Source organism: Parus major, chromosome 2, assembly GCF_001522545.3.
Source record: "Parus major isolate Abel chromosome 2, Parus_major1.1, whole genome shotgun sequence".
NCBI classification, from domain to species: Eukaryota; Metazoa; Chordata; class Aves; order Passeriformes; family Paridae; genus Parus; species Parus major.
The window spans coordinates 41,015,545-41,035,967 of record NC_031769.1 but is presented as its reverse complement, the minus strand read 5'-3'; the positions used below and the strand labels follow the sequence as shown (position 1 = coordinate 41,035,967).

The following is a 20,423-nucleotide window of genomic DNA, read 5'->3' as shown; positions in this document are numbered from 1 at the left end:
TTTAAGGTAGTAGAGGCATATTTCTGAAGACCACAGTATAGCCCTTGAGTTCTGAATACTACTTCTCCTTCATAAAGCACTTAGACAAATTAAATGTGCAGGCTTAACCTGCCCTGTTCACTGAATAAAATGTTTGTATCTTGCTTTTGAGAAGTTCATTGTGAGGACTTCAATCACTTGATTGTCCTTGTACAGAAAAACAAGAAAAAAGATGCAGTAATCTCTAAATGTCTGTAATCTCATTTTACTTTTTCTTTTATTACTTAAACTGGAAAAGGGCAGAAGCAGATTCTGAATTCAAAAGATACAGGGCCATTTGTGTCTGTCTGAACGTGTCTTCTCCAATGTGGCTATTTAATATTTTTTTTTATTACTACAACTACTACTGTTTCTGAATGGAGCAAGATGGCAGGAAGGATTTGTTCTTTTGATCAGATAAAATCACATACATGAAAAGTCTTCCTCAGCCTTGATATTGCCTCTTCTATCGACATACAAACTCTTCCTTTGAAAGAAGTTTTGCAGCACTCCATTTTCCTTCCTCCCAACTTCCCTGAAGGGATATAGTTCCTGAGGGTAGAAAAATACCAGCCTCTCAATAAGTGGCAATGATTTTGTAAGTTACTTTTAACATATGTGCATGTGAAATACACACCCACAAAAAAAAGTCATTTTGCCATCGTTTGTACATTAATAAGGTGAACTATTTTTAAAGCAGAATTCCTAACAATGCTCACTTATGAATTATGATTATTTATGTAGTTCACTTTGTTTAAATGGTTTTTCAAGAGAACAATGCTGTATACAGCTGCTTTATTAATAATGTCACTGGCTCTTTGTTGCTATTTTTACATCTCCACCTTCCTGTTAGGCCATGTAAATAGAGATGCCTATAATTAGTGGGCATGCAGCATTGTTTCACAAGTCTCAGCTGCTACATTAAAATAGGAATATTATTACTTTTTTGGGAATAACTTTTATTTTGCCCCATAGTTAAGATACAAAGTCATAAAGCCAGATATGATGCAATGGAAAATTCAAAGGCAGTATCTGCTATGAAAATCTGTTGCTGCATTCCTCATCCATTTAAACAGAAGGAAACCTTTAACTGCTCATTCAAAAAAAATCTTTAGATTGAAAGTATATTTTAATTTCCACAGCTGAAAACTGCAAAAATTTATTTTGTAAAATTCAGACTTTTTTTCTTGCTGTGAGACAGAATCTTTAAGTCATCAAAAGTTGAAACAATTCCCTTTGCCTCACAAACAGAGGAGAAAATAAGATGATAAAGATATAAGAAAAGAAGTCTGCATTCAGATCTGTTGTTGTCTGGCCATTTAGAAGCTTATTGTATCTCTTGACTACTTCTATAATTGAGTCCCAGATATAATAATCCAACCCTAGGACTATGATTCACATTTTTAGGTAAAGATTAAGGATTTTACAAAGACTGATCAACATGTTGTAGAAGCACCTCAATGAAAAATCCTTTTCCTTCTCTGGAAAAATTGCTTTCTTTCCTGAGTACACTTTGCACTAACAACACAGAAGAACTGCATGCCTATAAATATTTAACACTTGCATATAGTCTTCTGTAGGCATTTGTGTTCAAAGACTTCACTGTCAGAAAGGACCATTTTGGCCACGCTGCCAATAGCATAAAGATTTCAACTTACAACACTCTTTCAACTCTCTTTTTGGAAAGAGGTGACACCTTGGCATAGATGTTGCAATGCTAAAATTCATCTTGTCTCTAAAAAAAAGCTGCCATAATGTCTACTGCTTTCATTGGTGAAAAACCCCAGCCCCACTTCTCATCTGAATTTTTCTGAAGTCAGTTACAAGTCACGTCCATTTCCAAAATGTCCATCTGTCACCAATATATCAAAGCTAACTTTGAACTAAGAGCCATATTCAAAATTGTTGACAAGACACAGCTGAACAAGAGATAATCACAAATACTAGCATTCCTTCTGGCAACAAGCTACATTGGGTTTTTTAATTCTGCTTTATCTTTCTCTCTATTCTTTTTGTGGTAGTAGTAGAAAGAGCTGACTTTGAAGGAATCAAGAACAAATACAGCATTAAATTTTTAACAGAGGCTTACTTAAAGCTTGTTACTACTGTTCCACGTTTAATGCGTTGCAGAGATATTTAGGGTACTAAAGCAACTTCAGGATGAAAAATTAAATGCTAGTGAAAATATTAATGCCAAATAAAAAAAAATTAATTGGCCAAACAAGTAAAACAACTGTACACATCAGTCATGCTTTTAGATAACTCCTTTTTCTCAAGCTCCATAACTTTATTTTCAAGGCTCTGAAGAAAAAATCCACAAGCCTGAAGGACTTCCCACAGCCTATCTGCTCTCCACAATAAGTACTCAAGCAGTGCATGCAGCATAAAAGAACAAAGTAAAAAGGTCTGTGGGATACCTGACACTTGAAATTCAAACTACCAAAGTCATAAATTAAGTATACATGTCTGCGTGTGAGGCAGGGTATAATGTTCTCCAACTGCTTCAATGGGCCTTATGTAAACAAAGAACAAAACAACTGGTGACAAATGTCAGCTTTCCACTGCAAGAAAAAAAGTCTCCAATCAAGTTTTAAAAAAAACCCCTCAATCCATTGGCTTATCCAGATTTAAATATGTGAGCAGAAATGACTTAATGTCCCTCAGATGTTTGCTCTGCTCTTGTGCCAGAGGTTAATGCCCTGCAAGGGTGACTGCAGACAAAGCTGCTCCTCAATTACTGCACTCTAATGCTTAGTATATTTGAGGTAAACAAATCACTGGTTTGTGGTATCACCATAGGCTAGAATGTGAACTGCAGTGAACAGCAAGGCATGGAGACCTTGTCAGCTGTCTGCATTCATGAGCTATCAGCCTGAAACCAGAACTTCTGTATTTGCCTCCCATAATGCATAAACATAGAAATGCCAAGAGCTGCTGCTCTCACTGCTTTCACTCATGCTTCATTGTCCCCATAATACAGCTAATATATTTTGAGTTTTCAAGAATTTTTGATTCCATTTCTCCTCTAAATCTGATTTTGCAATATGGCTCACAGATGTCAGAACAGCTACAAACTACAGGGATTACTATGGATTAGTGAATCTCACATGCCTGAAAGTGTTTAGAGCAATTACACCTCTTAGTGGAAAGGTATTTCCCACATATTCTCCTTCCAGCTCCTCTGTCAGCAGGGCAGTTTCCCTGAGAGATGAGCATGTTGTTAGACCAAAAGTTGGTACAGGCCCCAAACGTACCTAGCAAAGTGTGCCCACAGTCCTAGCCCATGCCAGAACTTTGTTCTAAATTTCAGGGAAATCTCAGCACGGCATCAAACCATTGGACTGAGACAGCACTGCTTGCTCTCCATCCCATCCAACCTCCACCCATCCCCTGCACTCCTTGCTCTCCATCCCATCCGACATCCACCCATCCCCTGCACTGCCAAAGCCAAGTGAGCAGAGCAGGACACCAGCTCCAGTGTCTCAGGGCAGAGTTTCATGCACAGACTAAGCTGTGAGAAGGGAAGACAAGGCTCCCACAGTATCGACCAGTGGCTGATGAGAAAGGCAGATAAATGGAGGGCAGTCACCTTGTCAGACTCCACCACCGAAGAGTCAACCACCTCTGCTGCGCTCAGGTCACAGCGCATCACGGCTTGAGCTGAGGGGAGCTGTGACTGGGTCAGCTGCTGGGTCGGTGCAGGCAGCTGGAAGTACCAATATCCAAAAATGCAGCCACTGGCTTTGTCAAAAGCTGTCTGCATCTGAGCTGCGATTTATGAGCAGCAAGTGATGCAGCACACGCCAAGGTAATGAGGAGGAGAGCTCTAGGTAAGGTAGCAACAGCCAAGTTGCTGAGGGGTTACAGGCAGAGTAAGGGTGTGCTCTGCACCAGCTTTGGGGGGAAAGCACACTAAATATCTTTGACTGCACACAAGCTTTTTGAATAAAAAGCCTCCATATCTATGCAAGCTTACAGCTTTCCCTTCCCACCCAAATGGCTCTTCTGAAAAATCCAAGCCTCTTCCTGTAGTGCTGTTTATATTATAGCATCCCAATATACACAATCAACTAAATTATATCTACTTAGCTAACTTCCACACCTCTTCCCCTTTCTATTTCCTCAGATTTGGATCACGGCTTTCTTCTGCTCAATATTTTCTTCTCTAGAATGACAATAGTGCAGATACAATAAAGAGGTGTTACCAGCCTTTTGTTCAAGTGCTCTTTGTTGAGTATTTCGCTATTTACTGCCCCCTCAGAGGTTCCTGTTTTCCCACTGAGGGGGGAAGGGAAAGCCTGTATAATGACATGGCAGCTTTTTGTTCAAAAAGTCTGCCTGCAGTCAGAGATGCTTAGCACATTTTCCCTGCAAAGTCTGATATTATGAGTTTCAAATCAAAAAGAGAAAAACCTCAAAATAACTTAAACAAAAATTACATATATATAAAGTAGTTCTAAAAAAAAAGTAGTACTTTGCAGACACCCCTTTCTTCAAGCTATGAATTATTGCTGTATCAAAATGCCCACGTCCACACACACTGAAAACTCAGCCCACTATGATGAAATGTGCACAAACACAGAGTCATGTAGTGTAATCTCCTACTGCCAAGAGCATTGCAGGTCTTAGCACATAAAACCAAGAAACCAAAAAGGAATTAGAACACTGAAAGACATCACAAGCTGGGAGCTTTGCTAGTTCACACAAAGGGAAAAGGAAGAACACAGCACGCATAGCAATTTGTCTTTGATACAGGAAAAGGCATATATCGTTTGATAATCCAGTGCTAAGGCAGGACAGCTCAGGGACAAACCCATTTGTTGTATTGAATAAACACATTTAGATTGATACTCGTGATGCTGAGCTGTTTTTATACACAGGATTTAATAAAATCACATTGTGGATGTAAAAAAATTATCAATGTTTCATTACAAAATAAGGTATCTCCTGGTACTGTGGGATACCTGACTACAGGGAGCTTTGAAGAAATACATAAATTAGACAATTGGGTTTTATAAAAGAACATGTAAAAGCAATGGATCTGATCTGAACAGCTTCCCCTTTCATCATCTATCAGCTAGATGTTCAAGCAAAAGAAACTGTGCACAAGAAGCAGGTAGTATGACAGAGAATTTTTGGGGTAATCTTGTACCAAGTGGGTTAACTGTGACTTTTATTTTCCCACAGTCAATGGTAAAAGCTGTTAATTAGGCTCCTCCTAATCTGAATCTAGACAGTGAGGGCTCCACGAAGGGGTATTGGAGAGGAAAGGTCTTAAGGGGGGTGATCTCTTTTATTGGACTAATCCATAGCCCTGGCAGAAGAAACCAGGGGGGAAAGTTTCTGGGCATACCCTTTTCTTCAAAGCGCTGAACGGAAGCAACACCAGAGCCGCCCTTTACCAAACGCTAACAAGTGGATAGGAAACGACTCTCGGAAAGGAGCTGCTGGTCCTTAGGAGTCTGACAAACAATGTCAGCGCTGATTAGAGCACACAGACTTCACGGTAGGTTGGCTTTTGTGTTCTTCTCATTTCGTGTGCAGATATGTGGGGATGATTGAAGTCAATGGGAAATTCACAACAGGTTTTAATAGCATCAAGAACTGATTCATTATAACCTTCTCTTCATAACAATATTGTTTGTGTACATCAGATGTAATCTGATTTTGTTCCCATCAACTCATCCGGACTGTATTTGCACCAGTTCTCAGGGTTATCTTCTTGCTTGTGTACATTGTCCATATAATATGTAATCTACAGAAACAACAAGTCAAAATTAAGTGGTTTTTTTTTAAATTCATTAAAAAAAATCCACCATTTTTTTAAACTGAGACCTAAATTGAAGCATTTTGAAATGAAGCTCAGTTATAGAGTGAAAATCACTTCAGACATACTATAGGGTGGTTGGGGTTTTTTTAGGAGTTTTTTTGGCAGGGAGAGGGATGTTTGGTTTGGTTTGTGTTTTTTCTTTTTTTTCGCCCAAGACTAGCATTCCACTGTAGAGCTTAATAAGAAAGTGAAAATTAGATATAACCAAGCTTAGAGAATTCCTTCTCATTTATCACTGTGTACTCAGTTTAATTTTAACTTCAGCTGGTAAAACACTTTACAAGAGACCCCATGTCACCTTTAACACATTATCTTGACTTGCTTACTTCAGGCAAACATTAGCTAGATAGTTGTCTGTTACTGCATAAAGAGAATGTCAAGTTCTTTGTACAAGCGTCTGGTCACGTTTCACGATTGCCAAAGTCTAGGAAGAAATCTCCAGTTTGAAAAAACTGCTTGGAAACCTCATTCTCCTGCTAAGATTCCTACCATTTTTTCTGAGAAGTTAAACAGAAAATCCTTTCAATATACCAAATGGAACAATGAAACTGTACCTAGTAACATATAGCTGTTTATCACTGTTTCACTCACGGCAAGTTTCATCATTAAATTACAGTTCCACAGGCCTGCGTCGTATATTCAAGATTAGTTTTATACAACTTCACATTTTATACATCTTTACATATTTCAAACAGAAATATGTAAAGAGAAGCTGTCTCTTCAAGTAGGTCATTACTTTCTTCTTGCACACTGCCATTTAAAGCTAAGTCCCAGCAATAAAAGAATGTACTCAAAAGAGTAAAATAAGGATTGTGGTTTTCCAAAACTAAATATAGTAGTTTCCCAATAACAACTGCTTTTCTGTCTAGCATGAGTTTTACATGGCATCCAAGCTCATTCCCATGCATTAGGAGAAATAAAAAGAACACTAATTAATGTATTGATTTGTACTGTGCTATATCTTAGTAAGAGCATGGGGAAGGGGAAATATTTATTGGAGGTCAACTGGCAGTCCACAATAACTGTTGTGACTGTATTGCACAGTCCAATGGACATGACTTATGCACATACAGAGGTTTTGAAGCATCAATCAGAAATTCCAAGAGAGATCTTGCTTTTCCATGCATCCTGAATCTCTTACATTGAAGAGCTTTTCAGCCTTTTTCATCTTTCACTGTGATCACCACAAGATTGTGGTTGGTCTCAAAAAACCCAGCTCTGTTCAGCGTGTTTTATGCCTTTCATTTCAAAAAAGTTTAGTTCTTGCATTCATCCAGAACGCAACATGTCACAATATTCACCAACAACCTCCTAAATCACTGTATCGCTATCAGTATTTCTAATACTGTTCTAAAATACTATGGTATTTTTCATAGTTTTGTTCACCCACAGCTTTATGAAACCATTAAAAGATGGATGTCTCTTACTGAACAGAGCCTGTTCTTTCAGCTGCCCAACACCTCCTCTCTTCAAACACCATTTTGCCAAATTCTTAGTATGGGAGCTGCATTGTCTATGTTGACTTTCTCTGTCAAGCCTGAAGAACAACAGATAAGAATAATGCAAAACAGACCTTTGGCAAGTTGCCCTGAGCTGCTGGACAAGAGGGCTTGAAGAAACGAGGCAGGGAGACAACAAAAACCAAACCCACCACAGAAGACAGATGGAAAAGAGAAGGACTTGGGACAGAGGCAGAGGAGTGGATGAGAGAGAGAGACAAACATGTTGAAATACCTGCAGCTAAGTATGCAACACCTCCAGAAACAAGTTCTTCACACATCTTAATTCTATCCTTGGTTAAGTACACAGTATGGCATAATCTATAATTTTCTGACCACATACTTCCCCTTTCTCCACACCACCACCTGCATGCAACAGAAAGGAAAGCCTCCTTCATAACTAAAGCCTTCCCTTATTTTGCTTTCTGCCTGTTTACTTGTGTGGCCTGCAGAACTGCAACTCAGAGCTTTGCATCTGCTTGGGCTCTTGAAAAACACCGTGTTATCTGTATTGTCCCACAAGTCAATCAATAAACTCTTAAACACATCTCTGTGAGATAGAGTAGTATGCTATCCCAGTTTTAGACAGTGCACTAAAATCAGGATCAAAAGCCAATTCTTGCCAAATTTCTGGAAAACTCTTTTTCCACAGTATTTATTATGGCACTGCATTTTGCATCTTTTAGAACACAGAGCTCCTACTGACTTTCAGACATATCTGACAATAATCGCTTTTTCTGCAACTCAGACCCAAAGCTGGGGATTCAGAAAACCAGGAGTAAAGTGAACACAATGAAAGGTAGGGCTTACTTGCCTTGTCTAGCATCCCATAGGAACATTATGGTACAAGCAGAAGATAAAAATCAAATTTTCTAAGGAAGCAATTAGCCAGGAGACCATCCTCTCCCTTTGAATAATCCCTTTCCTTACTCACATGACTTCCTCCAATGCTGTGTGCACAATATCCCAGTCACGCCTAGAAAAGCTCTTCTGTGCAATGACCATGACAGGAGTTTCTTGATAAAAATAACATGATCAAGCAGGTTTTGACTGGATTCCAGTACCTGCATACAATTCAATGTGAAATCAACACTGCCAGGGTAAAACCAATTTTGATGCTTCTTCATTTCCAAGACCTTAATAAAATAATTTTTTATTTGTTTATTAAGTACCTATACACTCTTTGAAATAAGCACATGGTGTTCCTGACAGCAAGGTACATCACAGTTTACAAATTAAACTACAACCAAATCAGCATGAATACTGCAATTTTTCGGTCTTGTTTTCCCCACTAAGGATTGAATTGCAGCATCACTCTCCCCAGCATGTATCATAGTTGTGTCCTGAGCCTGTAAAGGACAACTGTGCACTTGTTTATGCTTTCCAATCCACAGCAGCAGTAACAGGCATTCACCACAGACTCACCACCTCCTCACATGATCCTTGTCAGTCTGCCCTACAGTGGCTGTCTCTGGCTGGGCACAACCAAAGCTGATGTTATCAGTTGAAAACCCATTTTAAAGACACATTGTAGAGGTTTTCCTTTTGTTAGAGGCTTTTTTTTTTTACTTCTTTCCCCCATTCCCCAGTGCTGAATTCCTGCCTGCAACACTCTGTCTCCCTTTTTAAGTTTCACCTACAGTTCCTCATACTTTTCTCAAAACTGCCCCATTCAGCCATTACCTGCCATAGGAGCCAAATCCTTTGGAACACCATTATTGTTGAATGTAGAGAACATATGCTAAAATATACATTAAAGGGACAAACTGGAAAAAAAACTTAAAAAAAAAGAAAAAAAAAAAGAAAAAAAGGGAGCCTGTTAGCAGCTGTACAACTTTGAGGCTAAATAAATGGATCTGTGCAAAAACAGCATCACCTTGAATATTCAGGCCTGGATACAGCAGCCACATTTAAAGCTGATGATACAAACCATTCTTATTTTCAGGTATGAAGCAGAGGTTCTTGACAGATTTCCTTTGAAGTTGTGCCCATTAGGCTACCAGTTAAACGCAAGAACTGATTACCAGAGCATGATCAGAGAGGCTGCTTTTCCTATGTGGCCTCTTTCCAGGGTCCTACTTGGAATGTTTCCAATTTATTTATTCTTCATAACTAGATTATGATATATCCAGAGACAGACACCTTGCTGATTGTTACTATGCCTACTTACTTTGTCTCAGTTCTACTGAATCTGATTTTAGCACATCTTAAATCAGACCAGAAACACTGTGGCTGCCCAGAACTAACCGTGCAGACTGCATGCCTCTAACAATACCAATTTGTTGAAACTGGTTTTGCTTTGCTCTGAAGATTTTTCTCTCAGCAAACCTGTGGTTGCATCAGTGTCATCTGCACACCCATACCTTGCAAAAAGGGTCAGTGTAAACAGTCAATATTGCGCTCTAGCTTGGCAAAAATGCAGTCACAGCCAGGACTGATCCAAGCCTGTGCAGTGAAGAGATCTGGCAAAGCCTGGATACTGTATTACTGCATATAAAACCAAAAGCTCAGCCTCCTTAAGTTCATTAACAGAAGCATAACACCATACTTTCCTTGGACCAGTCCCAGGTGCCACTGAAAGCACTGACTTGATTCTTTCCTTACTCAGTCCCTCCTACATTGGTGTTTTAAGAGTCTTATACCTGATCTGGTCCTTTCAGAGGCAGGTGAATTAGTGCCAGCAGCTTCCATGGGGAACTGGCTCAGGCCACAGGAACAGAACTACCTAGCCAAAGGCCTGATGGATGCTAAAAGCTATTTGCTGTTTGACCCTAGAAAAAAAAAGGGCTAGGTCCTCTCTGCAAGGACACACTTTCTGCTTGTTTTCTGGAATTCAAAGGGGACAAAACTGCAGCAATATCACACAATACAATACCAATACACACAATACAGTACTTTATCCAAAACAAAACAAAGCTAAAACCCACATATATATATTATATTATATGTATTTTATATACATATAAAGAATGTGTGCATATATATGCATATGTATAAAATTATAAATATGTATATATATATGTATATATATATATGACTATTTGTCTACATGACCATTATAAACTAAATATATGGCACTGTTATTCCCAGAAGAGAACAGGAAAGAACAGTAGGCTGAAGGAGAAGGCAATCAGCAGACAAGAACAACACACCATCATTCCCTTGCCATTCTGAAGGGTTCAGAGTCCCCAAGAGAATTTTTCTGTGGGTATGAGAACGCAATTTTTAAGAAGAATCTTTGAGGCACCACTTCTCCAACCCTGTCTGTTGGTGCTACACAGGTGGTTCAGAGCACAGAACACAGCAAACACATCGGGATTTATATTATATTCATTATCCACTCAACAATAAATTAGATGTTTAAGTATGACTTTAAAGCATTCTTCTCATGAAGAGATAATAACATTTCATACGTGTTGTACCTTAACTGTGACGTATTGAGAATATTTTGCATTTTTGACCTTTGGTAAAACATCTTCATTCAGTTTAATAGGCATTTTCACCCTCCTACCACTTTAGCCCTGACACTGTTTCTCTGTCATCACTTGGAGCATGTTCAAAAGGTTCTGTTTTCTTGTGTCCCCCAAACAGTTCTCCCTTCCCAAGGAAACACCCTGATCTTGTCCAGGAAACCAAAGACCTTACCGGAAACGGAACTTTAAATAACTACATGATCCTAAAGGAAGATGGAAATCATATAGATGTGTATAATCAGTACACTAAGGACAGCTAAGGGCTAGCAGTGGAACAACAGCACCTAAAGAAGGCAGAACTGAAACCTGACGTCAGTGAGAGTTTTGTCTGATCAAGACCAAAGGAGAGAGCTGAGACTTTATATTGTGTGTTTTCTCATTCATGCATAGGAACATGAAGCTGCTGGATGAAGTGACTGACTAGTTGCTACAGGATTTGGTTTTTTCCATTCAGTAATTCAAAGTGAATAACATTAAAATATGTGCTTGTGTACATCTCCTCTAGGCAAAGCGCTTGTTCAACACGTCAGGAGGTAGCTCAGTGTTGTCAACTACTTGCAAGCTGACATGCTATGACTGGAGTAAAAATCGCATAGTAAGAAAAAAGGAAAAAATCTCAACTGCTCCTGAAAGAAGAGAAAGTCTTGCTGCTACTCAGGTGAGGAAAAGGGCTCTTTGAAACTCCCTTCATGCTTCTGAGCTATTCTTCTGAGCCATTCCAAGAAATGGGAGGGCAGGAGGAAGATGGCATATATACATAAAACTTGGAACTGCAGTCAGAGAGGGCTTAAGACTAAAAGAAAAAGCTAAATGCAAGGAGAGCTTTAAGTGTAATTTTAGTATTTTAGCTTTTTCACAGTAGATCATCCCCCCTGAATTATTTCTATTTTGCTTAACATTTATATGACTATTGCTGACTTAATTCAACACTTGAATATCTGTAGATGAGTTTGATGCATCTCTCAGGAAAAAGAGAAAGGTAAAACGTCTGTTGAACAAACACTTGCACATTTCCAGTTGTTCTGGTTGGGTAACCTCAATATCTTAGATCTGACATAACTTTCAATATCTATTTAATATTCTGAGGGTCACCAGTCTACTAGAATAAACAAAGTCAACAATATTTCCTTTATGAATTGAACCTTCAAAGGTCTAACATTTGAAGAAGAATAATGAACCAGTGATCAAAATTATTTTTATTGTCCAGAAACAAAAATTTGAACCACAATTTTATGTGATGATAATAAAGTACATAATTTTCTATCAGACTTCTATTTCAAATATCTATTTTATTTTGGGCATTTCAAAGAATAATGTGCATAGAACAGCATAAAGAAATGCAACTGTAATTACAACTTACTAAAATTTAGACCATCACAAGATCTCATGTGCAGCAGCAGCCTAACAACCTTCTAAACCTTTCCAAGCTATATAAGTATTTGTTTTTGTCAAGGTCAAATAGCTATCACAAGCCTTAAAATCAGTAGTGCAAGTTTTACAAGAGACTTCATCTAGCAACACATTGATGTGAAGCAACAATCTGAAGAGATCAATGTCATCCTGCTAGAAAGTAAATATTTTTATAACTACATCCATAGCAACCACAAAACTCTCCACTTCCCCAAAGTGATCCATAATGTTTGACTGGAGAAGCTGATTTAAAGCTCCGAGAAGGTATCACTAGCCATCATTTTTCTTGGCCATAAAAGTCCCAGGAAGATAAACGTAGCTTTTCTGGGCCATCATTTTACAGAAAAGAAACACTCAAAAGATATCTCTAGAAATCGCTATACTTGCTCATTTTGAAACTGTAAATCCTCCAGGGGGACTGGTGGTGATACACTGTAGGAATCAGTATCAATCATTTTATATGGTGTATTTTTACTTCAGTGTCAACCCAGGCAATTGACATCTCATTTTCTCATTTAAAGACTTTCTGTAACACCACTTACATCTTCTAAACTACTTTTCACCAATGGATCTCAGTCAGCCTTACAAAGATTTGTGCACATATTCCATGTATGGATGAGGTATTCTAAGAAGTTAAAAGAGATTCAGATAAATTATTTTCCAGTAGTCAATGGCCAACTAAGGCCAGTAAATCCAAGTCTCCTGAGTCAGAACCCCTGCCCTGTCCAGCAACAAGTGCTTTAGACTTCCTTCCATGCACCAAAGTTATGTTTTACACCAGTTTCCAAAAGCCTCTCAGAAACCCGGTGGCATTTTCTATTTTGCTCTTTCCACTGAAATAAAGTGACCCCAGTTTTTTCCAAGCAAGTGGCAGGAAACCTTGCACCTGCTCTGGTCCTGGAGGCAGACGTCGAAGGCAAGGGAAATCTGTCAGCACCAGGTAATTTAGCCTACACTTCAGGCTGCATTTCTGAGTTCATTCATGCTAGATGTGTGCAGTGCAAGACCAAAAGGCATTACAAAATTAAGCTAAAGCAGGTTTAGGTACATAACTCTATTACTGCTGAATAGGCACAGTCAGCCTCATCCTACATTTACACAGGCTCTAAAGCAGCCACATAAAGGACAGATAATACCTGATCCATCATAAAACCTGTCTTTATAAAGCTAACTCATTTTGAACAAATTTGAAACAGCAGACTGACTTAATAGCAGAGCAGTGCTTTGCAGGACTACAAAGAATCTCTGAGAAGGAACTGTTAGGCTGAATTTACTGTGCCATTAAATCACAGTCTCAGTGCAGATGTAGGCTGGTTACCAGCACACATGGAAATTCACACAGCAGTTAATTCATCTTCACAGTATGTAAATTAGGGAAGTGGGAGCAAAACCTGATCAAGATCCTTCATTTATAGGGCTAGAATATTTCATTTATGTGATAACTTCCTGCTTTTCCATTCTTTTTGGTCAAAGAATAACACAGATTTTCCCCTTGCCTACACAGAGAAGAGAGCTCCAGTTTCAGAGCCAGGAGACACAGACTGCACTCCTCCTGCTGCAGGCCCATTGCTGACTGACAGCAGCAATAATCAAATATTTATGCAGCCCCACAGTGCAAACTCTCAGAGCATTTAGCACCATTGTTTAATGCCCCTAGCTCAGCTCTAACATGGACATGGGATCTGCACTGATAGCAGATATTACTAAAAACACTCCTCTCCCCTGTCCATGTCACAGGTGTTGCAGAGAAGGGCACCAGAAGCAAAGGGATGGTCCTACCACAGCAGCTGTTCTTTAGAGCTCTTTAGACTAAAAAAGATCTACCAGGCTGCAACTCCTGAGACTGAATTACGTGCTGCTCTTATTTACAGGTTTGAAAATCTTTAGCAGAGAGATGATGCTATAAGCTGGGGGATCAGTACCAAGGGTCAGAAATATCCTGAAGGTTCAATTGGTGCAGGCAAGCCACAACAATCAGGACAGGCTGATTTAGGGTACACAACTCCAATAAAGTTAAATATGCACAGAAAGTTTTGAAATAGAGATCTTGGGATCTCTAGTCATGCTCTGTTACGGCACATTTTCTCTCAGGAAAACAAAACAAAACAAAAAACATACCAAACTGGTGGAAAATGTTTAACCAAAACCTGATGCCAAATATATATATATATACATACACACACATATACATACATATATATATGTGTGTGTGTGTGTAAACTCACTATTTGATTTTAGTACCTGGGGTTCTTTCAACTAATTCCATATAAAGGTCTGTATTAACATGTTTTTCTTTAATTTCATGGAAGAACAGCTACTCTAGCTGCTTTAAAATAAGTGGAGTTAAGAACTAGAAGTATTTCCTTAAAGGCACATTCTATCAGTAGATATTCTGTAGGACCTGCCCTACAATTTTCAATTTCATATCAGAACAGTACTCTGTTCTCTAAAATACACCATCACAAACCAGTAACAATTAATCTACCTTACAGACTTTTATTAGCTCCTTTGAGTTGGTCAGGAACTGCTCATATTCACATTTTACAATTATTCCAGGAGTTAGGAATGGTGAGAAGAAACAAAATCCCCCTGAAAAGCATCATCACTGTTTAGAAAGGTAAGCTGCACAACCTGTCAACACAAACTAGAAGGATTCCAACAAAGAGTAAGCAAGAGCCTGTCCATGCCCTGTGGCCATGTAGCTCAACGTGAGTGCAGCTGATCCAATATTCACAGCCAGGATGAATATATGGCATTCCAGCAGGGCTTGGGAAAAGCCTTGGGCACCTCTGTAACAATCTTCAGTGGGATCAATCTTCAGATAAAGTACAAGAAAGGTACATAACTCTGTTGTAATTACTAACTGAAAAAGCTATTCTTTCAAAAACTTGTTTATTCACAGATCTACCACAGCTTTGACAGTGAAGCATCTCCTGTATTTAACAGCCAAAACAAGCCTACAACCACCTATCAACTAGATATCAACAGAACTCCCAAGGACATTGGCAAACAGGGTACCAGCTGGTAGCAGGCTCTGACTTCACAGCCTCATCACTATTGGCTTGCACAACAATCTGGCATCTCAGTGCATTCTCTCTCCAATGGCACTGCTCCTGCCAGAGGTCCTACATCACACATCAGCCTGAAGCTTTGCCTAGTTATTTTAACTTTGAAGTCAGCAAAACCAACAGCCATTCCACGGCTCTGGTGAAACACAATATTTTCAAGCCTTGAAAACGAATGTGGTCTGATAAGTTAATCCTTGAAGCTTCAAGACAACAAAAACTTCACACAGGAAACTCAAAAAGTTAGTTGGGGCAGCCAGTTCTTTAAGATCTTTAATTATTAATAGTGTAGATGAGTGGAATTAAACACATCATTCTTAAGAGGAGATGCTGTGTGTCTGTAGCTCGACACACTTAGGGCCCACAGGCCTGCAGAGGGATCCTGGCGTTCTGCTGTTCACCACCTACCACAAAGGCAAGTGAATTTAGCGTTGCCTGGCCCTCTGTACGTTCATTTACACCTTATGGACTACCTGCAAAAAACAAATTCACTACCAAACCCAAAAGGCGTCAGTTAATCTCCCGCTCTCCACAGGTGTATCTAGGCACTAAGAGCGTATGGAAATGTTTTTTATTGACCTAGGAAACAAAGATAAATTTTTTAATTAACTCTGACGTCATGACTATTCGTGCGCTATAAAGTGCGAAGCATACACAACCAATGTGGTTACGGAAAACTCTCCAAAACTCAGTTCCCGGTCTACCAAAACTCGTCTTTCCCCTACGTGACGTGATGATACCGCCGATACTACGGGAGGCTGAACAGACCGCGTGTGCCCTGCGCTGATTTTCCAGTTTCCCGGCGGGACGCTTGTACCCCGCCGCGGAGCCTCTCCTGCTCCCGCGGGCACGGACCCTCGGCAGCCGCAGCGGGCGATGCGCCGAGGGGAGCGCCCCGATCCCGCACCCCAGCGGTGGCCGGGTGTCCGGCTGAGGCTCCCCCGCCCCTCCGCGCCCCCCGCCCCGGGTCACTCACAATCTCGGTCACCATGAGGAGCCCGGGCACGGTGCGCAGGAACTCCCTGTCGTAGGCGAGGGTGCTGGAGCTGGCCGACAGGTTGGCGGTGAAGGAGCTGCTGGTGGTGGTGACCGTGTGCGAGCGCGGGCGCGGCGGCTGCTCCTGAGGCGGCACGGGCGGCTCCATGGCCGGCGCGGAGGCACCGCCGCTCGCCGCTTTGTGTGGCCCCGGCGCCGCGGGCAGCCCCCGCCCGGGCGCGGGGGAGGAGGAGGAGGAGGGTGCTGGGCGCCCGGACCCGGGCCGGGGGGAGGATCCGGAGCCCTGCCGCCCGCCCCGAGACCGCCCAGCCCTCCCGCCGTGCCCCCGGGGCGGGACCCGGCGCTGCTGGAGCGAGGCATCCCCGGCGCTGGGGAACGAGGGTCAAAGCGCGTCCCCTCTCAAAACCATCTCCTGACATCCAGGACTTTTACACACTTGCTATCCCGCCTGCTTCCAGTGCAGCCGAGGAGCCAAGCTGAGCCACCGTCCTGTGTGCCACAGCCCCGTGGGCCGGCCGTCATCGTCCCTCCAGGCTGTCACCCCTGGCTCCACGGGCAGCAGAGGCTGGCAGGAGCCGTGCTGGTGCTGCCGGTGGCTGTCCCTCCTGGCTGCCATCGCCTGGGAGAGCAACCACCGAGAAGTGCCGCGGGAAGGGAACAGGAGTCGAGGACATAATGCAGCCCTCTCAGAGCTGGAAATTGGGTTTTTGCTGGGGTCTGCCAAACAACCAAGAGGCTGAACGACACAGAAGACTTTTAAAAGCCATAAAAGTCATTATTGTCCTACTACTATTGTCATTATTGACCTAGTACCTGGCAGTGTCGAGCTGTTTCTTAACCTATATTTTTCATTACTCCAGTCTGAAGTGTTTTTTTTTAAAAAAAATCAAATCCAAACATTTCTGGATCTTTTAAGAGCTTCTAAAGAGATCTTCCATTCCACCAAAATCATGGGGTTTCAACAATAAGCAAACAGATTATAGTTATTTTCAATGTTCAGGAGCTCTAATTAGCAAAGGACTTGCATATGGCCATTCAGTAAAAATGAAGTGTTTTCCACATGTCTGGTGGCTATTGTCCTTGAATTGTTTACTGCTGCTCTCCTACTGGATAACAAAGGCTGGATTTTGTGGTATTACCTTTCAGCAAGGGATTGAAGCAGCTGGGGAGGGAGGAGGAGGAGTATGGGAGAGTTTCTGCCATAAATACAGGAAACATGAATTACCCAAAGGAACTGTTCTTGTGCATTATTGTGCCTCTGCTCACAGTGTAAGTGTGCACCGTACAGGCTCCATGGGCTTCTTGGAATGTGTATCTTGGCTCAGGCTCTGTGGAGCCTTCGTGTCCTCTAAACTCTGACTAGGAAAAGAAGCAAACTCTGATTAGGAAAAACATGCAATTTGATGAAGCCTTTCAATGTAAATGTTTTAAACACTGGTGACTTTTTTTTTATAAGATGGCAGAAGAAATGTGGCAGAGTTTTGCAAACATGAACTGCAGGTCATCAGAACATGATGCCTGTCACTCAGCATGATAAGATATACAGATAGCTTATTTATTTATTTATTTATTTATTTATATTTTTGGTGAGAAAAAAAAGACCATTAGTAAACCACACACTCAAACCACTGAACACAACTTCTTAATCATGAAACAAGGAATTTTACACTTTTTGGCAAAACCTTTTTTTTTTTTTTTTTTTTTTGGTGGTATTAACAGCATTCTGTATTTTTTGTGTTCCTATCTTATTCCTTTCTATTAAATGACAGTTGATATTTTAAAGGAACAGAACATACCTGTGCACTGGTCTGTTAGGAGGCCTGCTTCAACTGGCTTACAAGTAAGAAGTGTTTTATCTGATTGTTCAGCACTGCTAAGGTTCTTTCCAATGCCAGAGCTACTGTGCCATGTCTCTGCTGCTGTTTTTGAGGATCCATTATAACAGCATTTATTTTCCCCTCTGAGAGATTCCTGTCTTTTCAGTTTTCCACCTAGAAGATCAGTAAGTAAAAGTGAGGAAATGTGGGGCTAAAATTCATGCTGCTATCAAAATTAACACTAATTTCAAAGTTGTTTAAGCCATTCAAATCACTTTCCCTTTGAGAGGTGATTTATTTTACACTAGATCTCACCATGTTTCCAGGATGTTACTCAGTCCTCTCAGCATTCATGCATAATTCTAAAACTTTATTTATTTTGCTCCCTAAACTCTTGAGGGTCAGTGTTGATTTTCTTTCAACCATTAGAATCAGAGCAATACATTTCATTGCTCTTGGTCTGCACATCTATTATTTGAGCATCTCAGCTCCTTTAGGGGAGAAAAAAAATAAACAGACAGATAAGGAACTAATTGTTTTCTGCTTCAGTTATACTGTATGCTACATACATATACTGTATGCTTTCAATGTCTGTTGTAGAGGTCTAGTATCATGATTAATTCAACAAGAACTGGAGGGCTACACTTGTGGGCAATTTATCTGAACACTGGCTGCCACTCTGACTTCCCTAGTTAGCTTATTTTTCTCCAGCAAACATATTCAAAGAATGAGTTTCACTAAAAAAAGGGGTAAACACTCCAGAAGCTTTTCTGTATCTGATATTCCTGGAAGCAAATTCATTCTTTAACTTGACAACATAATACTTGACATTTTGAATGTTGATTGTGAGGCTCTAATTTTTGTTTTGCATCCTTGCACTGAGGGCTGGAACTGGAAAGCCTTCAGGGACCAGCTAAGCCTAGCTAGATTTTTTTACATGTAGATAGCATCAGAAACAGAATAATTGAATGCTGCTGCTTGAACAATCAACCTTTTATTACAGAACTACCAAGAGAGAATAAGGTGGCCCATTTTCTTTATTTTAAATTAACCTTTCAAGGGAAGGATCGGCAAGGCTTTTAAACACCAGTCAAGATTGTAACCTCTTGTTTGTCAACTATTATTAGGAAGTAAACTCTGATTAGGAAAAAAAATATGCAGTTTGGTGAAGCCTTTCAATGTAACTTATTTAAGTAAAAGCAAAATAGTGGATACCAGTGTTATCAAGTTTCTCAGGAAAGGGATTATTCCTGAACGTCTCAATGTCTAATTAACAAATTCTTCCATTTAAGCTGGTTTTGTTCTCAAATCCTGAGGTATCAACATTTTTGACATTGCTGATCTAGTTCTCTAGAACTATTTTCTTAGCAACAATCTGGACAGCTGGAAGTGCTAATTAAAGTAGACTCACAGGCCCAAGGAGTGGAGCTGACTGGAATTTCCTGAACTGTTTCTCTGGTTTTGAAATATAGCTTCCCTTCCTCCTTCCCAAATCCTAGAATTTTCAAATATTGAACTCACTCAGAATTTTTTTAGGTAAATAAAACATGTTAACATATAAAAGATAAGTGAGATTTTTCAGTGGTTATCGGCAGGTTTCAGTCCAAACAGAAAACTCACTGTATTTAAACCACCTAGAAGTGAACTATGAAAGCTAAGGGAACTTATTCTGAAGAGAGAAAGGAACTTTTCTTTCCATAAAAACCAGGTCTTGCACAAGGAATGGGGGTTAATGTCGGATGTCCAGGGCAAATATTCTCACCCTTGACATCCTACTGTGCTAATCTGAGGATATTTTTAGTTAGCATTAAATCAAGAAATGATTGGAAATTTCCTAATGGCTTTTCAGAATTAGAAAAGTATAGGCTTTAAGCTACAAAAGTATTCAAGTAAATGATTTATAACATATTTTACCCTTCGGCAGCTTACAACCATATGGAAAAGCTGATTTATACTAACCCAAACCAGAAATACTTGATTTGTACTTTGGTAGTAACACATGCCATAGGCACATGACCAATCAAGGCAAATGTCTCTGAACAGGAATCCATGTTTCACAAAGTAAAGATGGTTTTCATGACTGAGATACTTGGATCTTCTAATGTAGCTTCAACAGAGAGAATAGATGAGATGCTCGTATTTTCAAAATGGCCATTATTTGGCAAATCCATAGAGAATCTTTGTTTGTTACTGAACACAAGGATTGTTTTGTTTTGCAGCTTGGACACCTAAAATTAATGAGCATAAAATCAATACCAATTCAAACAACAATCAAAGTAATGGCAGTATATGGAATTTTATCATCAGATGCTTGT

At 40.2% G+C, this 20,423-nt stretch overlaps 1 protein-coding gene across 2 annotated transcripts in view; it reads right to left on the bottom strand.

Annotated features, from left to right (window-relative positions):
- The window catches only part of CMTM8 (CKLF like MARVEL transmembrane domain containing 8), a 35,889-nt gene extending 19,375 nt beyond the window's left edge, over positions 1-16,514 (bottom strand). The window contains exons 1-2 of one of the 2 annotated variants that reach the window (XM_033511913.1): positions 16,272-16,338; positions 450-570 (exon numbers count right to left, since the gene is read on the bottom strand). In XM_033511913.1, the coding sequence (XP_033367804.1) occupies positions 450-533 (84 nt within the window). In that variant the 5' untranslated portion in view covers positions 534-570; positions 16,272-16,338. Of the gene's footprint in view, positions 1-449; positions 571-16,271 lie in introns of both variants that reach the window. The other variant, XM_015620120.3, reaches the window with a different exon arrangement.
- Positions 16,515-20,423: the final 3,909 nt, after the last annotated feature.